This window comes from Haliotis rubra, unplaced genomic scaffold (genome assembly GCF_003918875.1).
Source record: "Haliotis rubra isolate DU_JTF1 unplaced genomic scaffold, ASM391887v1 Scf4, whole genome shotgun sequence".
NCBI classification, from domain to species: domain Eukaryota; kingdom Metazoa; phylum Mollusca; class Gastropoda; order Lepetellida; family Haliotidae; genus Haliotis; species Haliotis rubra.
The window spans coordinates 3,461,873-3,487,320 of record NW_025767079.1 but is presented as its reverse complement, the minus strand read 5'-3'; the positions used below and the strand labels follow the sequence as shown (position 1 = coordinate 3,487,320).

The following is a 25,448-nucleotide window of genomic DNA, read 5'->3' as shown; positions in this document are numbered from 1 at the left end:
AATAAGTAATGTACCATCCGTGGGCGTATGGTAACGCGTAAATGCCAAACTCATTTAGCCCGTGCAGGCAATCCATTTTTAAATCGACTTTTACGATCACTGTTGCTGAAGGGCATTTCTGACACGAATCTGAACGAGGTTAAACTGTAGTAATAATTGTTCAGTGCTACAAGATGACACTACTCGCCTGTGTGAATGCTGTTTTGTGCCGCAAGCAGTTGTGTTTGTGCCATCATATCCTGATGATTGGTTTTCTGACTACAGTCCTTTGAGCAGTCGCCGCAGGAATCCCTCTCTCAACGTCATAAACGTGATGCAGCGCATATACTGTTGATAACCAGTGAACGAAAGAAGTGACGTTTTGCTGTTCAAATACTGTTGTTGAAGGGAGCAACGTGAATGCTTCGAGTTATCCAAGACTCGATACAACCGAAAAATGATTAATAAAGAGAGCATACGAAAGTTGTATGTTAGTGTGCATGAAAAAGGAGCATGTATAGAAGACATGTGTCATTCTTGACGCATATGCTACTGACTTCGCCGTTACACATAATATGTAACTTATATATAGTGTAGCCGTGAAGATCCGGGTTAGAATTGACCTCCAGTAACCCATGCTTGTCGTAAGAGGCGACTAACAGGATCGGGTGGTCATGCCAGCTGACGTTTTTGAAACATGTCATCGTACCCCAATTGCGTAGATCGATGCTCATGCTGTTGATCACCCAATTGTCTGGTCCAGACTCGATTATTTACATACCGCCGCCATATGGTGCGGCGTAAAACTAAACTGACTCACTCACTTATCGCCACGATAATCGTAACTCTCCTTCGCTAACACACATGGGCAATGATCTGTGAAGATCCGAGTTAGAATTGATCTTCAGCAACCCGTGCTTGTCGTAAGAAACGGCTAACAGGATCGGGTGGTCAGTCTCGCTGACTTGGTTGACACATGTCATCGGTTCCCAAATGCGTAGATCGAAGCTCATGGTGTTGATCACTGTATAGTCTGTTCCACACTCGATTACTTTCAGACCGCCGCCATTTACCTGGAATATTGGTGAGTGTGGTGTAAAACTAAACTCACTCACCCACTATATATAGTGGTATCATTGTTTCATGTGGTGACTGATTCATATTTCTGTTTCTAGAGAATATCTACTCCTTGCTGTGTCCACCAGCTCCATTACTCCAAGAGGGCGGTGGGGTAGCCTAGTGGTTAAAGCGTTGGCTCGTCACGCCGAAGACCCGGGTTCGAATTCCCACATGGGTACAATGTGTGAAGCCCATTTCTGGTGTCCCCCGCCGTGATGTTGCTGGAATATTGCTAAAAGCGGCGTAAAACCAAACTCAGTCAGTCAGTCAGTCCATTACTGAAAGCCTGCTAGACATTTTGCTTCTTAAAGGCACAATGTCACACCACATTTCTCTAATAATACGTAATGCATTTCACTCAATAATACTAGTTATCAGCCCTCGTGGAAGCTACCATATAATTTATTCCAAATAAAATTACGTATTTAGATTACAATATTAGATTATAAAGTTGGAATGAGTTAATGCAACGTTGCATAAAAAGGACTCTCGCGCCCTCTACCGGCCGAACATTTTATCAAGAGAACCCCATAGAGCTATGTCCCTTGGAATGCTCTTTACGAATATCCTATAACGCAACTTATGATTGAGGCCAGATCCACAAACACCGCCAACACTGCGCGCGGCAGTTTTCGTTGTACGGAGCAATTGTTTACATTCCATATATGGTAAGTATTCTCTGTTTGGAAGCTGTTCGCCTGGAAGTTTCAATTATCGATTTCAGGCAAGTCGTAAGGGATAATAAGTCTGTTATTGCATCAATATGAAGCTAACGTCAGTGCATATGCCCCAAATATATAAAATATAGCCCAAAATATTGTCGAAAGTGTGTCACAGTGTGCCTTTAACCCGCATGATAGCCTGCCTGACATCTCGCTCCACCGGCTTCTAAACCTCAAAGAGAATAATCACCTCCCTGCACCTGCACCTGAAAACATTCGTCACCACTCAGCGAGCACCATAACCTGCTTGTCCCGGAAATATACAGAGTTGTGATTCTTGTTGAACCACAAGCAGACTCAAACCTGAATGGAAAATAAAACATGTTCGCATTTTTCTTGAATTAGTCAATGTTGTCTGAAGGATGAGGATCTTCTTTTATGGATATACAATTTCTTTATACTTTTCGACCGATTCTAATGTCGTTGTTGTGGATACAGGGCAGATAACAAGGTGAGAGAAAAAACTTTCACGTTTCCGACGTGGTGTCGATAAAAGGATCGTTTGTGAAGGAATTATTGAATAACGTTAAGGCTAAACCATACGAATAAAACCAATATACTGGAACGAGGAAAATAATTTTGCACTGCTTATCCTCAGTACCTCTTCAGTTTCGACACAACGTGGGCGGTGGGTAGCCTAGTGGTTGAAGCGTTCGCTCGTCACGCGGGAGATCGATTCGATTCCCCACATGGGTACAATGTATGAAGCCCATTTCTGGTGTCCCCCGTCGTGATATTGCTGGAATATTGATAAAAGCGGCTTAAAATAAAAATTTACTCACTCACTCTAAGAAGTGCTTCAAATCATGTCTGACGCTTTGTGTGTTTCATCTGTATATCTGAGTCAGCCCTAAATACACTCACTCACTCGACACAACTTTGTACACACAGCAAATTGTGACAGATTGTGTGGACTTGACTGAGTGCGGCATTATACATCATTCTTTCGGTAGTCACTGGTAACCGATAACTATTTGCTGTTCATTTGATTGTAATGTTCAGACAGGTCCATATTGCTCTGATTCTACGTCGTAAATCAAAAAATTGGAAATTTTTTGATTAAAGCTGCTACAAATAGCGTTTACACTCAGGGTAGGGCATCGTCGTTATCTTTGAATTATTTCAGCGGAGTGGCCGTTTTCAATTATCTACGTCAGTACTCACCTTTGTTTAAATGAATTAAATAACATCCGTGTAATGCCAAAGAATACTCGTATCCACAGGTGGACTTTTTGTATAGTATGAATACAATCTCCATGTCATCTATCGAGGTAGTCGTTGAGGGATGTCGATACATGATACAGGTGTTGCCCACGCAAGCTCCTCGCAGGTACGCAATCGCTGAATTACTGATTAACCACACCTGTGCTTCCTCATAATGTAACACATGAAATGAGTGCTTTGTAATGCAGACATTAGTATTCTAGCAATATCACGACCGCCTATATTGAGGCGAGAGCCACAACGAAGCACATATGTGGTCTCACCTTAGGCAAGTGAGTTTGTTCAAAATTGCCTCTGCTCCCCTAGCAGAAAATGGGTACCAAATGGTATAAATCAGACAGACTGATTTTATTGGTACATTTACTCAAACCTCTTGCAAAAGACGACTTGCAACACACCATTCGTGACCAACGTTATTCCGAGACAAGCCGAATAGCGACTCGTGCCCCTCTGGAAGGATTTCATATTGGCAAAACTACTTTAAACAGGAACGATAACTCTATTCCTGATCCATTCCAATGGTACTTAACATCACTATTGCTGTTTTTGTTTTTACTTATTTATTTTAAAGAATTAAACCTATTTGATACAACTAAAAGGGGAAAAACATATTTTTTAAAGACATGTTCTAACGTAATTATTACCAGATGTTCGCCTTATATTTCCATTTATATTTCTAAATAGGGGTTAATAATCACAAATAGAATTTGTTTTATTGAATATGTAAAAAGAATATATAAAAAACACCCAGCTGCATTAAATCGCAAAGCAGAAACTCAAAACTGACTTTAAAATATTTCTCAAACTGAACATTCGTGTGACCTTGCTGTCATACCCAAAGTGGAATTTTAAATGAATTCGCTGAAAAATATATGAATGACCAAAAATAAGACAGGCTAAAATATTCCCAGAGATGAGAAATATATGCCCAATGTTAAAGATTAAAGTTGATTAGTTACATGCAGATATAATATTATTGTTTTGAAACTCGAGGCGATTTATAATTACATTTCCTAAAACTGTTGGAAGCGCACGTACAATCTCCACAACAAGCCCGCAAGATCGCCAGAAGTACACCCAGTTGGACCAGTGAATGCCGTAATGTCATGATTCTTATCAAAAACGTCACATTAGACAGCACAATTCTGTTAGCTACGTTCTTAGTATTTTCATTATGACGATATATATTGTTCATGATTTTTTAAAAATAACATAATGCCATAAACGACTTAAGTAGTCGGGATTATTTTCATCAAAGCGCTGCAACCATTACGCGCATTCCGATTGGTTTGTCCTATTTTCGCATAAAACAAGCATCGAAACGGGACGAGTCTTCTTGGAGGTTACGGAAAGGGGCGAGTGGTGACGAATGGAATGGCAACACACGCGAGATGTGTCGCAAGGGAGATAACTCATGTAGTTCATGTTCTGGGTATATATGGCTAGGGGGCTACTCGTACACTGTAAATATATAATAGTGTACACAGTGACAGCGCTTCCATGTAGTACGACGTAAATAGCACACCAAACAATATGCAATATTATGGGAATATGCAATTTTGTCGATTTGATCTCTTGCAGTTAATATGGTATAGTAATAAGGCTAACTTATACAATAGATAAAGGCTGCAATGTTTTCTAAACACTCGTATGATGAAATTACCACTTGTGAACATTGTAACCTCACAGAGGATGAATATCATTTACTTTTAGAATGTCAATATTTATGTTTAAGATTGAAACACTTACCTTTATATCTATGTAGACAACCATCAAAAGAAAAAGGTTTATGGCTGTTTTAACAACGATTGACGTGCAATGTTATAAATCATATGACTATGAACCTTTTAGTGCCCCATGACAGCTTGGGTTCTCCGGGGTGATAATATCCACCATGTGGTATGTCGCATGTCCCTACGGGTTGGGACCGCCTCCGTGGTGTAGTGGTTAGTGCGTCCGCCCGGAGAGCGGAAGGTCGCGGGTTCGATCCCCGACCGCGTCATACCAAAAGACGTTAAAATATGGTACTTGTTGGTCCCTGCCTGGCGCTCGGCATTAATGGGTACAATAAGGACTGGTCGGCTCGGAGTCAGTATAATGTGTCTGAGTGGGGTATTCATGCTTCACTGCGGCATGGTACCTCAGTGGGCTAGCACTATAAAACCAGCTTAAGTCTGGGCTAGTACAAGCAGCCTCACATACACATATACATGCATGCACGTCGTCATATGAGCGAAATATTCTCAAGCACGACGTAAAACCCAATTTCACCTCACCTCACCTACAGGTTGGAGTTCAGCGCTATATAAGTGGCCAATTATTATCATAATTATTACTATTATCATGAACACCGTGTCATCAGGTCCAGCAGTCAAAGTCTGCCTCATCACTCGCATAAACGCACAGTAGTAAAGTAAAAAATTAAAGTATTTAAAATATAGTCATCTTTACACCGTACGGTCGTCACACCGAAGACCAGGGTTCTATTCCCCACATGGGCACAGCGTGTACAACCCATTTCTGGTGTCCCCTGCCGTGATATTGCTGGAATATTGCTGAAAGCGTCTTAAAACCATACTCGCTCACTGTGTATACAATGTTTTAAATATGCAAAGAGTTTTTTTTTAACTGAACAATCACTCTTACAGTTTAAAAGTAGAGTTTGCACCTTGGTGTGAAACTATTGACGACAGGCACATGCTTCTGCTCTCTGTTTGTCCCCTGGCTGAAGGCAACATCCTGGTAGCGACGTGAGCTGGGTTGCCAATGATCACCCTGTCAGTTCGGAACACACGGGGATTACCCTTTCAGAACAAAATCCATTTAAATTTCGAACAATACGAACCAGCCATTTAAATTTGTAGGGTGCAGCTGTTTTTTGTTTGTTTTTAAAATTCATTTATCTAAGAAATTTGTGCCCGAAAATAATTTTGTTTCTGCCCTGTCTCTGGACTAACATTAACAACAAAATTAAAAATAACCCCCAAATATTACTGTGAACTCGTCTTGTAGCAGTAACCAAATGAATATACACCCTTGGGACAAAACAGTGTATGAACCAATATTTTGATGGTGGCAGAAAATAACAAGAAATGGTTATCGATTGCGATGCAATGGAAACGAACGATATAGTTTTTAACATTGTTTGCGGCGCTTCGCGACTGGTATCAGCCTAGTAACGCTTGTATAATGTTGGTTTGGGATAGTCCCGGCTGTTGATTTGAAATAAAATGTCAGGTTCCCCCAGATATTTCAGTGGTGTGTTTGTTCATAGACGGACAAGGAAGTCATGTTGCATCCAACTTTAGCTTAGACGTCATACTGACTATTTGTCCATGGAAGCTATATTTGTTAAGGGATCAACACTTGGTATACTCGTATATATATCGAATCCTGTTAAACTCTTGAGGTGAGGGGACGTCTGAGGTTATGGTTGCTTCTTGACATCAACATGTTGACGTTGCTGTTCTTAGTCATCGGAATGTTCCATTATATCACTGCGGCAGTTAAAACAGGTTAGTTTTGCTGAACTACTTTGTATTATATGTGTTGGGTGTGAGTGAGTGAGTCGGTGAGTACTGTATTCGCATGTTTTACTTGTTTAAATTTTGATCAAAATATTCTGCTAATTCCTCTCTCAGTGCCACACGCAACAACGTTACTTTACTAGCGCTGCGCAATATAACCGGTTTACCGGTTTAGACATGAAAACGATACGTATTGCGAAACGCTGATCGAAAACCGGTATTTTGACATGTATTCGGAAAACTTCGTAACACTCGGAAATCTTCAGATATTTCCTTGTTTTATTTGTGCCAAATATTATTCACATTTTTATTCTAACATGATTAAAATTTGTTATTAAAGCTTAATCAGGCATAGTGATTTTGTTGTGTTTTTGCTCTATAAATCAAGCAGTAACTCGATTATATGTAATTTTTTGTTTGCAATACATATCGCAATACATGCTTTCGCATCGCAATATATCGCAATATGAATATTCTCTGCAATACCCAGCCCTATACTTGACACAAAACGACGTTTGTCTAAGCGTAATCTGAAAATGTGTTAATCCAGACACGGGGTGAGTGAGATAGTGACTTTAGGTTTACGTCGCTTTTAGAAATATTCCAGCAATATCACGGCGGGGGACACCAGAAATGGGCTTCACACATTGTGCCCATGGGGGGACTCGAACCCGGGTCTTCGGCGTGACGAGCAAACCACGAGGCTACCCCACCGCCCTCCAGACACGGAAAGGTCCGGAGATTGTGACCTTGAATAATCTTAGTAATCCCGTCGGGTGGTCAGACTGGCTGACTTGATTGATGCTTGTCATAGTATCCAGATTTCGTTAATCGACGCTCATGACATTAATTACTAGATTATCTTGTCCAGTATCGATTAATTACATACCACCGCCATATAGCTAGACAATTGTTGACTGTGGCGTTGAACAAAATACAAAACTACAACTGTTTGTTACGTCGGATCCGTATTTTCATTTCCAGGAACCACAAGCAGTTTTGCCAGCATGGAATTCTCGAATGTAATGGGCAGACCTTCTGCAGACATCATCGCCAGATCTTCATCCTCTCGCATCGGGGCGTCCACAATTTTGCTGAGGGTATTATGCACATACTGTCAGAAGATCGAAAGTATTTACCAAGGCTACAGCTGTCGAAAGGTGTGTGTAAAGACCACACCATCGGGATGAAATCCGCAAAGTTTCAAAGAAAAGAAGGACTAAGACAACAACACAGTCAACAGAGATCAAGTTTTTTACATCCCTAAAGCTTACGATCAACTAATCAAGGCCAATGAAGAATAACCCACCCTTTGTTCACCTTTTGATAGGACACTCGGTTGCTTCAATGATTTCTGTAATCACAACATACTGTGCATCAACGTCTTCAATTGTATAAACTCAAATACCCTTCATGTATTTATTTCTCCTCGTACATAATGCTGTGTATCATTTGCTTAATAAAGCTGTTTGGATCTACACCGAAACGTCGCATCCACTGCAATAAAGAAATTGTCTGTCCATAAAAGTGTTCCTTTTCATCATACCAGCTTCTAAATGCCCCTTAAAGAATTGGAGAAGGACTGCAATAAAATATTAGTCCCAGTGAAAGGGGATGTGTTCCAAGGCCTTGTGGTCCGTAACAGATCTAGGTGGATAGGCGATGGGTTGCCTCGTGCACTTGGTTAAAGGGTGGTCCGGGTTCTATTCCCAGCATGGGTACATAATGAATTCAGAGACACACTGACGCTACTTAATAAGGAGATTTATGTATGCTGAACTGAAAAGAAAAGTGGTGCTTTAATTAATTGAATTAGATTTCCTTCGACATGCCATGGCACGAGATAAGTCATTTTAAAGACGATGGATCAAAGTAATTGAGTTCACGAAGAAGTGTTTGAAAGATGGATACATGTATATCCTTGGGAAACGATGTGGCTTTTTAAATGGATAAAAACATAAACGTACATGGTCGATACAAGAATACGTGCATATATGTATATATACTACCCATCAAAAGTTTAGACCCACTAGTGTAAATGTAGCCACTTACTTCAGTCAACTGTTCTAAACTAGATTTTGCAAAATATTCCATACTGTTTAAAGGAACTGTTTACACATAAACTGATGTATTGTAAAACAAATTCGTAACGTTGAAAAGATTATTGTCATGAGTTCAATTAAATTATGAAACTCAGTGAAAATTGACGAATTCTTAACAAAATTTTACACCAATACGCAGCTGTTCACATGCACGATATTTGCACATGCTTTTAAGCAATTTGATGTATGATCCTCGTGCAATTCATCTGCATAAAGTTTGCAGCTGGTTCCCCCAAGTTAAACAATAACAGTTGTAGCCAAGCTCTGCAATAGCCGAGTGACAGCACGCAGAACAACATTTGTGTGAACATTAAACCCCGCCAATCAGGATCATTGGTACGGAGTTATTTCCCTTTAAGTCTATGTCCCTCAAACATCTTTGACTCTTTTTTTTTAATCCTGAAGAAAGACCGAAGCTCAACCAGTAGGCTTAGAGAGTGTTTTCCCTTTTGTGATATTGATGTTGATGAGGTGGTTGAGGGCACACTTATTAATCTGGGACGAATCCACCAATGTCCTCCTAATACATAAAACCCTGAAACAATCGGTGAACAATGTAAATCTGCTGAGGTATCATGTCATACGCCAAATACATCACGATTTAGACACGTGGTACACTATAGTTATCAATCCCAACATGCTACAATGTTAAAAACATAAAATACAAATCAAATCCAGTCAATACAAATCAGCCGCATACAAATCAACCATGGATGTTAATAATATATCTATACTGACTTCCAGGCATGGTTACCCAGATGGGATGACAGCTCAGTACATATACACTATTACAGGAGATATGAAATACAACACCTACATGCGCGGATCCAGAGGGGGTGCGCGCCCCCCCCACCCCCAATGTGTTCCAAATGTACTACATGTTTTATGCCCAGGGTTCCGAGGATTGGGGTGCACCCCCCACCCCCAAACGAAAATCCTGTATCCGCCCCTGACCTACTAGGTATGTGGACCTGGGTTTCGTGCACCGTTCATTTTCACCCGTTTTCACGAGAGTTTCAATGATCATTTAATAAACTTTCAGGACAAAAGGGAGGTGTGCACCCCTGCAACCCCTTCCCCCTCTGGATCCGCCGATTTTTCACTGCCACAGTGTAATATTTTTGCATTTGTATTTTGCAGACGTATCTGTTTTTATGTACACAATACACACCTTTGGATGTGGGTATTTAGCATACATAGATGTGGTTGCCCTATCGTACAATACAGCTGAAGCATGATCCAGTAAAGCATGAACAGTAGCCAAAGCCCTGCCTCAGTCTTTGTCCATAATTATCACATGGTTTATACAGTTGTTGACCTGCTAGTTTAGTCTACAGCTCTAATGGAGCAGGGTACTCAATCGTCACTGGGCAGGCATCTCGGCGCTGCGAAAATGCCTAATGTTTTACAATTATCAGTGATAATAACTGCCTAATTTAGAACTTATTTCACAGATTGGGTGCAGGTCATGTGTCAAAAGTGAGATTTGCATCGATGGATGCACAGCCATTTGAATCAGAAAACAGTTTTGATTCAAGTCTTGTTCAAATTCATTAATACTACTTTGCTGTGATCTAGTAGTTTCATTATGCACATGTTTACTGACAATATGGCCGTGGCTGCCTGTTTGTACTTGTGTAGGTTCTGTGTGTAATTCTGCCTGTGCATATGTATAATATGTTTTGTATTCGGCATATGCGTCTGTCTAATTCAGCACTATCTGTTCTATTATGAAGATCCTGGTTAGAGTTGGTCTCAGTAACACATGCTTAGACCCATGAAGATCCTGGTTAGAATTGGTCTTCAGCAACACATGCTTGTAAAAGGCGACTAACGGGATCGGGTGGTCATGCAAGCTGACGTTTATGAAACATCTCATCGTATTCCATTTGCGTAGATCGATGCTCATGCTGTTAATCACTGGATTGTTTGACCGCCGTCATACAGCTTGAATATTGCGGGGTGCGGCGTTAAACAACAAACCAACCCACCATCATATTCTCCATATGTATCCATCTAATTCGGTTTATGCATCTGAGTAATTATCTGCCGTATATGTATCTGTCTAATTCTGCATTCAAACATAGAAAATGTATCACAAGGAAATATAGAAAATGTATCACAAGGAAATATAATCACAAGGAAATATAGAAAATGTATCACAAGGAAATATAGAAAATGTATCACAAGGAGATATAGAAAATGTATCACAAGGAAATATAGAAAATGTATAGAAAATGTATCACAAGGAAATATAGAAAATGTATCACAAGGAAAGCAAAACCAGATTTGATCACACTTTAATAACAGGAAATGCCCTGATACTTCTCGCTTTCTGTATGCCCACTGTTATTTTTTCATAATGATACAAAGTAAACTATATTCAGCCGTACGGGAAATGATATTTAACGAGTACTTTAAACGGCTATTATCTGAGGGCACGAGCTTATTAAGTCTTTATAAAGCTTATTAACCGCCCATGACTATCTCGCACCGGAAGTTCATAAATAGGGAATCCGATATTGCTCAATCTGACTCTCAGTTTCATTCAAACTTCAACATGGGAAGATTAGTCGTTGTTGCTGTCGTGTGTTTCGTGGTAGTTTCGGGCACCGTTCACGACGACACAGAGGTTTCAGAGTTGAGAGAAGAGGTCAAAGAACTGAAGCAGATCCTGCAGCATTCAGGCATCACGCGCCGGGAAACGGATGAAGAGATCACCATAGGTAAGAGAGGCATGTACAGTCGCCGAGGTGTTGAAGCCGATGTGAGGAAAATATACAACGAGGTCCGGGAATTGAAAACTATGCTGACGCGTGTGGAAGAAGGTGTTACTGAACAAAAGGCTTGTCTACGTGACCAAAGTGACTTAGTTGAGAACATCAGGAACTACTGCGTCGGAGGCGGAACATCAACATCAACAGCGGCACCGTCTACGGCGAACGTCATTCCCACTACTGGAGTTCCCGACAGTAAGCTGCCTCTACTCACCGAAGAGTGAGTGAGTGAGTGAATGAATGAGTTTAGTTTTACGCCGCACCCGGCAGTATTCCACCCATGTCGGTGAATAATCGAGTCTGGACCAGACAATCCAGTGATCACTCACATGTGTTTACTCACCGAAGAAGGGTTATTAACCGTGATTTGAAATGCCAGCACACACAAAAATCACCGCGATCTTTTTTGTAACCACGAATTGATTTTGTCATTAATCGCCCCTGTGCATAACTTACACGTGATTTCCTTCCTACGCACCGTTTTTCGTAACCTGATTTGATTTCGACAGAATCGGCCATTTCCGTAACATGAAGCTGAGTTCGTCCCCAATCGACCCTTTCCGTAAATTTCCCACAGGATCATTCAGAATGTGTTTCAGGTATACTTGTCTAATATATTCGTATATTTGTACAATGAACTCACGAATCAAGAAATAGAAGCGACAAAACCCTTTTCACATCCAAAAGAAATCTGCTAAAAGCAGATTGTACAATTGTGACCATATCATGAGTATATATTTGTTTCGGCAGTATAATTATGAGTGTAATGTTATTGGCAGTGAAAGTGAATGAGTACCTGTATGTGGTGTCTAACGCCGCCATAATGGTAAGCCGTTTATATCAAGTGAGTGAGTGAATATTCCAGCAATATCAAGGCGGGGGACACCAGAAATGGGCTTCACATTGTAACCAGCCCAGCCTAGGAACTCCAAACGGCAAAAGACCCGGGTTCGACTCCCCACATGGGTATAATGTGTGAAGCCCATTTCTGGTTTCCCCCGCCTTGAAATTGCTGGAATATTGCTTAATGCGGCGTAAAATTAAACTCACTCACTACAAATCACCTATACCAATTTTGCATGTACGGCAAATATTTTGACACTCGGTCCAACATGAAGGCTCGCTCATGCTCTCTATTTACAGAAAAACCGCCCCCTCCTGGACTCTTCCTTGTGGGGACAACACGCACGACAGTGGAGCTGGTGATAACACCCCCTCCGAACTATGGAGACCGGGGGGTCACGTGGTATCAAGTGCGTCATACTACTTCCGGTTCTGATGTCAACTACGATGTTAAGGGTAGGTCCGCTTCAGGAAAGGTGGGGTGAAATTGGGTTTTACGTCGTGCTTGAGAAATATGTCGCTCATATGACGACGTGCATGCGTGTGTATGTGTATGTGCGGCTGTTTGTACTGGTTTTATAGTGCTAGCCCACTGAGATACCATGACGCAGGGAAGCATGAATACCCTTACTCAGACACATTATACTGACTCCAAGTCGACCAGTCCTTGTTGTACACATTAATGCCGAGCGCCAGGCAGGGACAAACAAGTACCATATTTTAACGTCTTTTGGTATGACGGGGTCGGGGATCGAACCCGCGACTTTCCGCTCTCCCGGGCGGACGCTCTAACCACTATACCACGGAGGCGGTCCTTCAGGAAAGACGCGAATGATGCCGAATGATGTATTATGAACAAAAACGACAGAAACTCTGTACAGTTAGGACCCGTGAAGATCCGGGGTAGAATAGGTCTTCAGCAACCCATGTGCTTGCCATAACAAGGCGACTATCTTGTCGTAAGAGGCGACTAACGGGATCGGGTGGTCAGTTTCGCTGACTTGGTTGACAAATGTCATCGGTTCCCAATTGCGCAGATCGATGCTCATGCTGTTGATCACTGGATTGTCTGGTCCAGACTCGATTATTTACAGACCGCCGCCATATAGCTGGAATATTGCTGAGTGCGGCGTAAAACTAAACTCACTCACTCACTCACTGTACAGTTAGAGCGTAGTGTAGGTGTTATTAGTGCAGTCATAATGATTCAAAAGATTTTACTGTTTTCATTAAGGTGAACTTATGGATCCTCGGCATTTTTTGCTGACGGGTTTGATGCCCGACACGCAATACACTATACTAGTGAGAGCAGGATACGACGCTGAGTACGGCGAAACCGCAAACGTTACAGCAACAACGCTGCGTAGGAGTAAGTATGTGAACACATTTCTTTCAAGCATCGTCATCGTGTTTACAGACGACGGCCATATAGCTGGAATAATGCTGATTGAGGCGTAATACTAAACTCACTCACTCACCCAATGAAGAGATTAAAAAGCTGTACTTTATTTTCAGCCCTCCCGTCAGCTCCAGTTGTAACCATTGGTGAAGTCACAAAGAACTCTGTGGAGTTACTGATATCGAAACCAGCATCCGATGAAGACATTGACATCGATGCGTATTTAATATCATTTCCAAAGGGGCTTGATATCCACCGGTATGCCATCAGCCCCAGTAAGTAGTCGATCCGAGACTGGTGACGTTGCCTGCTTTATATCACGACGCCTCCAAGGCGACCGGGGTTAGCTATATCTTCTTGATATCGAAAGCCATTCGTCACCAGTCGCCCCTTTCCGTAACCTTCAATCACACGGGTTGGTCACGAATGATCGAAAGCATCTGTTATCGCGAGTTAATGTCGTCACTATCAGGATTAGGGGAACGCTAACTGAACATTCGATTCTCTATGTTCTGAACTGTAGACCAGATGCCCGTAGTACAAGTAATAACGGTTTCAATGGGTGAGTGGTACCTACTAGTGTTGGGAATTGGTTAAAATCTCATAATTGATGATTGGTTCATTACAACCGATCAATCATCGAAAATAATTGGTTTGCGTCATTTATCAAACGTTCCTCTTATCTTTGTTAATGCACACACACACAAAAAAAGAAAAAAACGTGTAGTAATTTGGGTCTTGTACAAATTGCACAAATTCCATTGGCAAATTTCGCATATTTAAAGAATGATTAGTATGTTAGGAACACAGATTTGCTGGATTCTTTAAGATAAATTCAATCATGACTTGGAACGAGCTTGTAGTGCTTATGAAATGTAAATTAAATGACACAGACAAAACCAACCTTGTGTAAAATATTGTTGATGCAAACAAGTGTTCCAAAATTGGTTGTGTTCGATTATGAGAAAACACAATCGATTGCTTGGTCGTTTAGACACTGCGACCGATCTTCGATTATTTCAATTAATCGGAACACCACTAGTACCTACGCGTTTGTGATTTAACAGTGCATGGTGTATAAATGTAGCAACAGTCTGTAGAAGCTGTACATTTCGGCTGACATAAGATACAGAATCTGTGGGACAGGACGTATTCTTAGATGAGATATAATGACTCCTTAGATCTTTATACTGTGTACAGATGAGACGAACGTGATATTCATCTTTAATATTATCCGTCACACATTTTGCAGGATTGGTTTTCAGTAGCATGACATACTTTTTTAAAACACATTAGATCATAATAGCCTCATCGAGACTGAGACAACGGTACTTTTAACGCCAACTGATATTTGACGTTATATATGTTTACAGTTATTTGATGTTTATTCTCCATTTCTGTTGTAACAAAATACGACTTATTGTGGCTACTCGATCAATACGGTCGCGATAATCCAGATTGCCTCGATTGACCCGAAAGTTGAAGCGACTCTCTATCATCACGGTATTACAATTTTGTAAACTATGGCACACGATAGAAGCATGTAAGTGTCCAAACTTGACCTTACTACAAGTAACGAATCCTAAAAGTTAAATTTTAAAACTTATTAATTGTTAAGAATTATTCAGGAATTTCATTGAGATAAGGAATGTACTTTGATTTTTAACCCAAACAATTGAAACATCTATTCATTTGGATAAAAGGAAACAATAGCGTAACAAAATAGTGCATATGTTTAGCCTTAACACGTGTCGTACAATTGGTCGTGTGCAGTGTGAAGTTTCACAGAACGTCACTTCCGGCTATATTTTCAGGACGGTAAATATGTAGATGACCTTACGGTTGAAGAACGTTTTGATTCGTGCAAGATGCAATGGCGATTGGAGTTAAACCAGTTTCGAAATGTTTCGAATATTTTACTATTCCTACGAGTAGACGTGAAATTCCACTGAAATAAATCACCTTTACTGGAGCGATGTATTTGTTGACGTAATTAGCATACTTAAACAGCCGATACACGGCATGATGTTTCTGCTTTCCGCATGTTTCCCGTGTCGCGCTTGTATAGAGTCCGAGTATACTATTTCTTTTGATGGCTTGAGGATCGAACACTTCCTTCTTGGTACTGATGGGGTAAATATGCATATCAGAAAAGAAGCTGATTGCATCGAATCTCACAACAGAAAAAGTAGCAGTTTATTTCTGAGTTTAATTTTGCGAATTATGAGCGGCATAAGCATACTGGTATTTCCAATTCACAGCGCCACCCGTCACCAGATTTGTGGTCAATGGGTCATTGACTCTGCCTGTTGTCGTCCACGCAGGATCTCGTAGGCAGAACGGTCCAGATCTGCTTGTTCTGGCCTCTCCTTTGATAGACCGTAAGTAGATGAATCATCAATATGGTGGTCATAATCTACTTTGTCAGTAGTTACCCGGAAGTTGGTAGACGTCAAGGGCGGGTAACTCTGTGTGGATTTACGGCTTTGGGCATTCCAGAAACCTATGAAGGGCGGGTAACTCGTGCGGGTGAGAACTGATCGCCGGCAACCTATGCTTGTCAGAGACGACTAACGGGATCGGGTGTGCAGTGACTGAGTTAGTGAGTGAGCTTAGTTTTACGCCGCACTCAGCAATATTAAAGCTATTTGACGGCGGTCTGTAAATAATCGAGTCTGGACAAGACAATCCAGTGATCAACATCATGAGCATCGTTCTACGCAATTGGGATCCGATGACATGTGTCAACCCAGTCAGCGAGCCTTACCACCCGATCCTGTTAGTCGCTGGTTACCACAAGCATGGGTTAGTGAAGACCAATTCTTACCCGGATCTTCACAGGTCGGGTGTGCAGACCAACTGACTTCTTGATGCACGTCAAATACGTAGATCGATTATTCTTGATGTCTATCACGGGACTGTATGGTCCAAATTCGATTATTTACAGACTGATGCATATGGACGAAACATTGCTGAGTTCGGGTTTGAACCCCGACAAATAATTCTCTGTTAAATAAAGACTGATTTAACCCATTAACCCCAAATGCACCACCAGTGGGGTTCAAATTTTCAGAGTTGTCTTTAAAAAAGTATTAAAAATACTTTTTGACATTAATTGCTGAGCTGCTCGAGAGACAGTAGTATGCAAGGATGTTTGGGGGTTATTCCACTTGAGTCAGTCTCAGGAGATTTGGAAAAAACAACATGGCGGCGGGTTTGGGACATTCAGCAAAGTCAGTGTTAAATTTTGAAAACTATCTACCTTATATGTCTAAGTTTTCCATATAAATATTCTTTTCTGTTGAGGGGCGGTGGGGTAGCCTAGTGGTTAAAGCGTTGGCTCGTCACGCCGAAGACCCGGGTTCGAATCCCCACATGGGTACAATGTGTGAAGCCCATTTCTGGTGTCCCCCGCCGTGATGTTGCTGGAATAATGCTAAAAACGGCGTTAAACCAAACTCAGTCAGTCTTTTCTCTTGAACAATACTTTATTTGTGCAAGAACATTTAAAATGTATGATGTATGTAATAGGGTGTATTATTACTCACATGAAATATCGCCATGTCCACAGATACGGAACACAGGGGCTGATTCCTGGTAATCCTACAAGGGTTACCTCCCTTTACTCTCTCCACTGATGTCCAGAGGCGACAAAGATCTGTAACTAAAGCAACTTATTGTAAATGGCCACATAAAATAGGTTTCTTGTTTCTCATTACGTTTTTTAAAAATGGGTTGGTAGGGTGGATTTTATTATTATTTCTTTCAATATTTGTTTCTGAATCTCTATACAATGTTAGTCGAAAACCTGAAATGCCGGAATCTGAGACGGATTTCGGAAGTCTGTCGGCTATACACGCAAATTTATCAGTGCAAAAAATATAACCAAAATTTAGGGTCGGGCGGTAATAAGAAACAAGAAGTTATTTTTATGGCCGTCCTAATGCTGATTTATGAATGTCAATAAATCGTTATTTATTCTCAAACACTGGTTTTGTCTTTCCTGGCTCATCACAGTAATGCCATATTCAGGATCTGGTTTCACTTATTTCAAATCCTCCCTTTTTCCACAGGACGTTGTTGAGCATATTTTTGATACTAAAGGTCTTCCTCATCTTACTTACGGCTCCAAAGTTTGGTTTTTGACTCATCGTCTAATATTGAAGCTTGTCATGATAGATTTTGTAAATTCATATCGTGTTAAATGTAGGTACTCCAATGTTGTTAGCTCGTGGTATTCTAGGTAGGCCTAATGTCAAAGTTTTTCACTATGTCAAAATAATCAAGTTTTGGTTAAGGTTACTGTCTCAAACCGACAATGTGATTTTGAAGCACTCTTATAATTCTCAATATCGCAAAGCTGAAAATGGCAAGTCTTGTTGAGCTTTAAACGTTAAATCATTATTATTCAGTTATGGTTTTGGTGAAGTGCGACTACGACAAGGTGTAGGAAATAGTGTCTTATTTATCTCTCAGTTCAGGGAAAGGTGATATTAAGCAGCAATGCTGGAGTGCAGATTTAGAGGCTTTCGCGAAGTTGGATTTCTACAGAAATAATTAGTTAATCAAATTTACTCGAAACTGTAACAGTTAAATATTATGTTACTAATTTCCGATTTTACTGTTCGAATGTTATGAATAGAGTCGGGCAGGAGGTGGAAAATTCCCAGATCAGAAAGATTATGTCCAACCTGTATTGTCCCATACATTGGATCCGAGGACAATTTTTGTTTAAATGCCCATTTTGTCATAATTTAAGATACACACTTCTTCAAAAATAAAACTCGGAATATTCAACTTCGGACAAGAAGCGATCATTACTTCTCTCAAAAGGTGAAATTTCCCTCTCAGATGAATTTCTAATGCATCTATTTTGTAAAAGCTGTTATTCATGTAAAAATACATTTATTATAATTAGCCATCATTTCAAGCGCTCTGTATACAACAATATCTGTACCAGTATATCTGTATCATTGGCCTGCATCACCCTTATGAAATAAAAACATATTAACTCAACTCGCGTTTGGAATCGAACCCCATCTTACTCATGATGCTCCCTAGGGAGTTGAGATTCACAATACGATGTGCCGTTGAGAATGACATCCAGTGAACGAGGGAAAAACAAAGCGCCTTTGAGCAGCTGAGCTGGATATCGGCGCTATACAAATGTTAGTATGTATGTATGTATGATGCACGAACCACTGTTACAAGGGTGCCACAGTCTCACAGTCCCGTAACTGCATTATGATCTGCAAGTCGGCCAGGTTCCACTTGGGATCCATTTAATTTTAAAAGGAATTGTTTGTTTCTATCAAAATAATACATATTCAGAGACAAAGCGTAACGAGGTTGCTACCAAATCTCTCATACATCAGTTATGATCTTGGCAGATGTCAGATCCGATCTGTGTTTATTCAAAAGCAACACCTATGATATAAAACTGAAATTTGGAATGGGTTGTATTTATTTAGTAAGTTAGTTAGTTAGTTAGTTTGTTTTGTTTGTTTGTTTGTTAGTTAGTTTGTTTGTGTGTCTAATGTTTGGTGTGTGTTTGTTTTGCCGAGTGGTTAAAGCGTTCGCTCGTCACGCCGAAGACCCGTTTTCGAATCCCCACATGGGTACAACGTGTGGAGCGTATTTCTGGTGTCCCCCGCCGTGATATTGATGGAATATCGCTAAAAGCGTTAAACTATACTCACTCACACATTTTGTTTTGGTGTTTTCAAAAACAATTAGAGTGCGGGATGTGCACTGGAGTTCGCTCTCGTGATTTATATCTGTTTGGTTATCTCATAAACAACCACACAAACCTGAAAGTTTAAAAACAAGTAATGTGGACATCTGTGATACCGTGGAGATGCAGGACTGGTTATTTTTGTCAACCAAACGCGGTCACGGCATATTTTCCAGGCTGATGACCTCAGAGTCAGTACCATGCATGGGTTTCAGTTGTAATCTGTGTGATAATATCCCTCGGAACCACGATGTGGGCAGGAACTGGAACAGCAAGAGGGACGTGAAGAGAGGTGTGAGGAGAAATGGGATTTAAATGCTCAATGTCACACCACATTTCTCTAAAAATGCATAATGCATTTCTCTCAATAATACTAACTATCAGCCCCCATGGAAGCTGCCATATAATTTATTTCTCCAAAAATTACGTATTTAGATTACAATATTAAATTAAAAAGTTCGAGTGAATTTATGCAACGTTGCATTAAATCGACTCTCGTGCTTTCTGCCGGCCGAACATTATTTCAAGCGAACCCCGTAGAGTTATGAGACAACACCGCGTATTCGATGTACGGAGCAACCGTTTATATTCCAAACATGGCAAGTGCTATCTGTTTGGAAGTTGTTCGCCTCGAAGTTTCAATTATCGATTTCAGGCAAGTTGTAAGGAATAATAAGTGTTTTATTGCATCAATGAGAAGCTAAAATGAGTACATATGCCCCCCAATATATAAGGTACAGGCCAAAATATTGTCGAAAATGTGTGACAGTGTCTCTTTAGCGTCGTTGGGCCCACTAAAGAATATTTCGCTCATATGACGACAGGCATCAAGGTGTATGTGCGGCTGCTTGTACTAGCCTAGACTTAAGCTGGTTTTATAGTGCAAGCTCGCTGAGATACCATGCCGCAATTCAGCATGAATACCCACTCAGACACATTGTACTGACATTACCGAGACAGACAGGGATGAGGATGTGCCCAGTGATGGAGTGGGAGAGTCGCAGAGAGTAAATAGGAAAGATCTAGATACTAGAAAACTACGTGAGAGGAATAGACCAAGGAGAAATAATAATGAGGAGAGATAGGGGGTGTGGTCCGGGCCGATGTGGTTCAACACGATGCGTAAATAATTGTGTGAGTATATGTTCACAATTTAACGTTATATTCTCGAATGTGTCCGGTTTTTAACTAAAACTTGATGATTGTGACTGTTTCACATAAAATCATCGGATTTCCTTAAACGGATGAACGGTTGTGATCTGAAATCAATTTTTGCAGACTGATACTGAGAAAATATCTGCTGTCAGTAGACTGTCCGGAGGCATGCTTGTACTTATTGAAAATACGCTCTCCCAATTGAAAATTGTATATTTTTCTTGTTTCATAAACACCTTTTTGATATTAACAAGGATCTGCTGTACACTTATGTGAATGTACATCCTAAAGGATCCCCTTGGTACAGTAATACGGAAAGACAATGTAAAAATAGTTTCTTTATCTTTCTAGAATGACTATTGGATATGCTTATGAAGAATACTGATTTATACGTGTGTCAGCGGAGGTTTTAACTCAAGAACTGGTACAAAACCTACTTATATTTTGGAGTACACAGAAGGTACCGACAATAGATTAGGTGAGCTTCTATAGGATATTTCTGCAATGAATGGTAATCAAATGACAAATGTGTAAATAGTTTTGTAAAATGTTAATCATTGTGTGCACAGTTGTAGTTTTTCATTAAATGATTAGAAGATGTGCTTGTGACCAGGGTGTTGATAATTTTACAATCATTGGACATAATAGAACAAGCTTGATTGAGTATGAAATATACTCTCAGGAGCTTTTTCAACACTGACAAGCTTTCCACAGTTGTGTTGGTTTCTGACGAGGATAATTCATATATTCTTCCTTTTAGGTTTAGGGGCGGTGGGGTAGCGTTGTGGTTAAAGCGTTGGCTCGTCACGTCGAAGACCCGGGTTCGATTCTCCACATGGGTACAATGTGTGAAGCCCATTTCTTGTGTTCCCCGCTGGAATATTGCTAAAAGCGGCGTAAAACCATATTTATTCATTCATCCGGGTTTACATGGGATATGGCTAAGAAAAAAAATCATTTCTCGAAAATTTACATTCTGATACTGTACAAGTACAGTTCGAAAAATCTCTCGTTGTTGCATTAACAAGTATTAATTAGTGTGGAGATCATTTGTGTAAAGGTTCAAGTGTATAACAGATGGAATGGAAAGACGCTTTGTAGTACACGTAAAACTGGTAAACCTTGGTTTGGCACAGAATTTAAAAGGAATTAAAGGTGCAGGAATATCATAAATTCAGACAAATAAGGATCCACGAATATGTGGATTCTAGGAGGTGAGGAGAGGTGAAATTGGGTTTAACATCGTGCTTGAGAATATTTCGCTCATATTACGACGTGCATGCGTGTGTAGAAGCCCAGACTGAAGCTGGTTTTATAGTGGTGGCCCATTAACATACCATGCCGCAGTGAAGCATGAATACCCCACTCAGACACATTATACTGACTCCGAGCCGACCAGTCATTGTTGTACCCATTAATACCGAGCACCAGGCAGGGACCAACAAGTACCATATTTTAACGTCTTTTGGTATGACGCGGTCGGGGATCGTGTGGATTCTAGGAACAAGTATAATGCAATTTGTCAAGATAAAAAGAAAAATACCATAAACATAAACTTCGTCTGTTGAAAATCCTAAACGTTTTTGGAAAGTGATAAAAAGCTTAAAATCCATCTTTACAGAAAATACTATGCCAAGTCATGGTACGGACCCAACGACCTTTGAAGATCTGGGTTAGAATTGATCTTCAGTAACACATGCTTGTCGTAAGAGACGACTAACGGGATCGGGTGGTCAGGCTCGCTGACTTGGTTGACACATGTCATCGTATCCCAATTGCGTAGAACGATGCTCATGCTGTTGATCATTGGATTGTCTGGTCCAGACTCGATTGCAGACCGCCGCCATATAGCTGTAAGATTGCTGAGTGCGGCGTAAAACTAAACTCACTCACTCATGAGTGGCACGATCACTTCAAAACTTTATTCAATGCCTCAGACCTTGAGAATGAAGATAATGGTAACGAATTCAGGCCTTTCTTTGATTTTATTATGGACACTGATGTTGAAGATGAAGTCACAACTGCTATTCCAAATGCACCAATTTCAGTAATAGTACGTATACGTCATCTGAAGAATGACAAATCTGCGGGAATAAACTATATATTATACTCAAGTACGTTGAAGATGTGCTCTCACCTTACCTACAAGTAATATTTGGCTTTATGCTAGACAATTCAGCCTTCCCAGCCACCATATATTGCTGAATGCGGCGTAAAACTAAACTCACTCACTCAGCCTTACCAGAAGATCCGGATACCGGCATTATCATTCCATTGTTAGGACTGCGGGTCCGCAATTAGCAAATAATCTGGGCGCGATCACATTGCTATTTTCAGTGAAATTTCCATCTATTATATATATTGGGGTAGCCAAGTCGTAAAAGCGTTCGTTCGTCATGCCGAGGACCCGGGTTCGATTCCCCACATGCGTGAATCCTATTTTTGTCTCCCCCTGTCATGATATTGCTGGAATTTTGCTAAAAATGGGGGGTAAAAATAAATTCATTTCATCTATATCATTAACTATAAACCAGTTTTCTGCGCTGATTCAAAAAATAAAATTATTGAATCCCAATAGAGAGGGTTACTCCACCACTGATATTATTTCATTCTTCAAAGCCATCTACAGCGGTATATCCAATATGAATGGATCACCGAAATTCAGTGATGACACCCAGTGTTCTCTAAACTGGCTCCCTACGGTAGCATCCGCCATTCTTGCATTTATTTGTTCAAATGGCCAGAGTTATCAGAGTTTTGTTAGTGGGTGACAGAGAAGTTGTTTGCTGATAAATCTAAATGAGCTGTCAAGTAATTACTTATAAGAATTAATCTGAAATACTTGGAATTAACTGAAAAGTAATACGCATCAAGTCGGGATTCAAACCCGCGCTCTCAGAGATAGACACCTGATCGCCAGCACGCAAAGTCAGTAATCTAACCCACTCAGCCACCACTCTTCCACAATATGGAAACGTGACAACTGGTGGTTCACACCACGTACTTTGTGTAAACCTCTGACAAGAATGAATGGCACGACTCGGTAGAGACCAGAAAGGGCACAAGTTAAATAATAACATGTCTCGCTGTTTGTCTTAATGGCGAGGATTTATGAAGAAAACCCATATTTCTTGATAACTGCTAAAGATAGTTAGTACTTACACCCACGTGTGTGAACTCTTCTGCATTGAAGATGAGCACCTGCTCTTTGTCTTGTCAGTTCCTTTTGTTGAAAAGTCAGTATGTGGAATCTAGAATTCCTGAATTTTACACGGTCTGCTTGTTGACCCGCCAAATTTTATGCAAAACGAAAATTTCATCAAGTTTACCTTGCTTTCAGTAATATTTCAGGGGCGGTGGGGTAGCCTTGTGGTTAAAGCGTTTGCTCGTCATGCAGAAAACCCAGGTTCGATTCCCCACATGGGTGGAATGTGTGAAGCCCATTTCTGGTGTCCCCAGCCATGATATTGCAGGATTAATTGCTAAAAACGGCGTAAAACCATACTACAGTATACATTTGGTGTTTTTGCATTTATATAGCTGATGCATATTGAATGAAACATGCATTCATGCATAATAGCTGATGCATACTGAATGAAATATGCATTTGTACGAGCTCTAAATACATAATGATGCATCATGAATTCTATATATTGAATGAATATATAAGTTGGTGTGCCATTGTGTTTAGATATCTATATTGATGCATCACCATATGTGCATGTATAATATATATTGATGCATTTTTGATACACAATATCTGTATATATACACGTACGACAATGAACCCCTGTCGATCTGTCATGTATTAAATATACATTTGCAGGAACATTTAATACACATAAATATATCATGAATTATAAGTGCATTTATTCAAGAAACTAACACATACAAGGAACATACAGTATGCATGCAAATTATACAGGCAGGCATCACATATCGATTTACATGTTTCATAAATACATTTAGGCCTACACAGAATGTAGTAAAATGTAGGGTATATCTATTTATTCCCACAGTCATTACACATCATCTATGCACCATGTGTGATATATTTATTTATACCAGCAACCAAAACGAACGGATGCTACATGCCTGATACATGCATTTATACCAGTAACTAAGACATATTGATGCAACATGTATGATATATGCATGTATACCAGTAACCAACACATACTGATGCAACATGTATGATATATGGATATATACCATTAAATAACACATATTGATGCAACATGTGTCATACATGGATTTATACCAGTAACCAACACATATTGATGCAACATGTATGATACATGGATTTATACCAGTAACCAACACATATTGATGCAACATGTATGATATATGGATTTATACCATTAAATAACACATATTGATGTAACATGTATGATATATGGATTTACACCATTAAATAACACATATTGATGCAACATGTGTGATGCATGGATTTATACCAGTAACCAACACATATTGATGCAACATGTATGATACATGGATTTATACCATTAAATAACACATATTGATGTAACATGTATGATATATGGATTTAAACCATTAAATAACACATATTGATGCAACATGTGTGATGCATGGATTTATACCAGTAACCAACACATATTGATGCAACATGTATGATATATGGATTTATACCATTAAATAACACATATTGATGTAACATGTATGATATATGGATTTAAACCATTAAATAACACATATTGATGCAACATGTGTGATGCATGGATTTATACCAGTAACCAACACATATTGATGGAACATGTATGATATATGCATGTATACCAGTAACCAACACATATTGATGCAACAGGTGTGATATTATACAATTATAGACTCTTGTAGAGGTCGA

The 25,448-nt window shown here is 40.1% G+C and overlaps 1 protein-coding gene across 3 annotated transcripts; it reads left to right on the top strand.

Moving 5' to 3' along the window:
* Positions 1-11,217: 11,217 nt before the first annotated feature.
* On the top strand, positions 11,218-17,678 carry LOC124287168 (twitchin-like). 3 transcript variants are annotated; one of them, XM_046723657.1, is made up of 6 exons: positions 11,218-11,399; positions 12,594-12,749; positions 13,528-13,662; positions 13,809-13,967; positions 15,954-16,073; positions 17,264-17,678. In XM_046723657.1, exons 1-6 carry the CDS (start codon positions 11,234-11,236, stop codon positions 17,281-17,283), a joined length of 756 nt encoding a protein of 251 aa, XP_046579613.1. In that variant the 5' UTR covers positions 11,218-11,233; the 3' UTR covers positions 17,284-17,678. The 3 variants fall into 3 exon arrangements, with proteins under 3 accessions (XP_046579613.1, XP_046579610.1, XP_046579612.1); XM_046723654.1 differs by having other exon boundaries at positions 11,218-11,645; XM_046723656.1 differs by lacking the exon at positions 13,809-13,967 and having other exon boundaries at positions 11,218-11,645.
* Positions 17,679-25,448: the final 7,770 nt, after the last annotated feature.

What these genes read in the sequence shown, in the direction of transcription:
- LOC124287168 (XM_046723654.1), top strand. Translation starts at nt 11,234, where the DNA reads ATGGGAAGATTAGTCGTTGTTGCTGTCGTGTGTTTCGTGGTAGTTTCG. An exon ending in CACTACTGGAGTTCCCGACA is followed by an intron (nt 11,646 to 12,593) that starts GTAAGCTGCCTC and finishes CTCTATTTACAG; the next exon opens with AAAAACCGCCCCCTCCTGGA. An exon ending in TGTCAACTACGATGTTAAGG is followed by an intron (nt 12,750 to 13,527) that starts GTAGGTCCGCTT and finishes GTTTTCATTAAG; the next exon opens with GTGAACTTATGGATCCTCGG.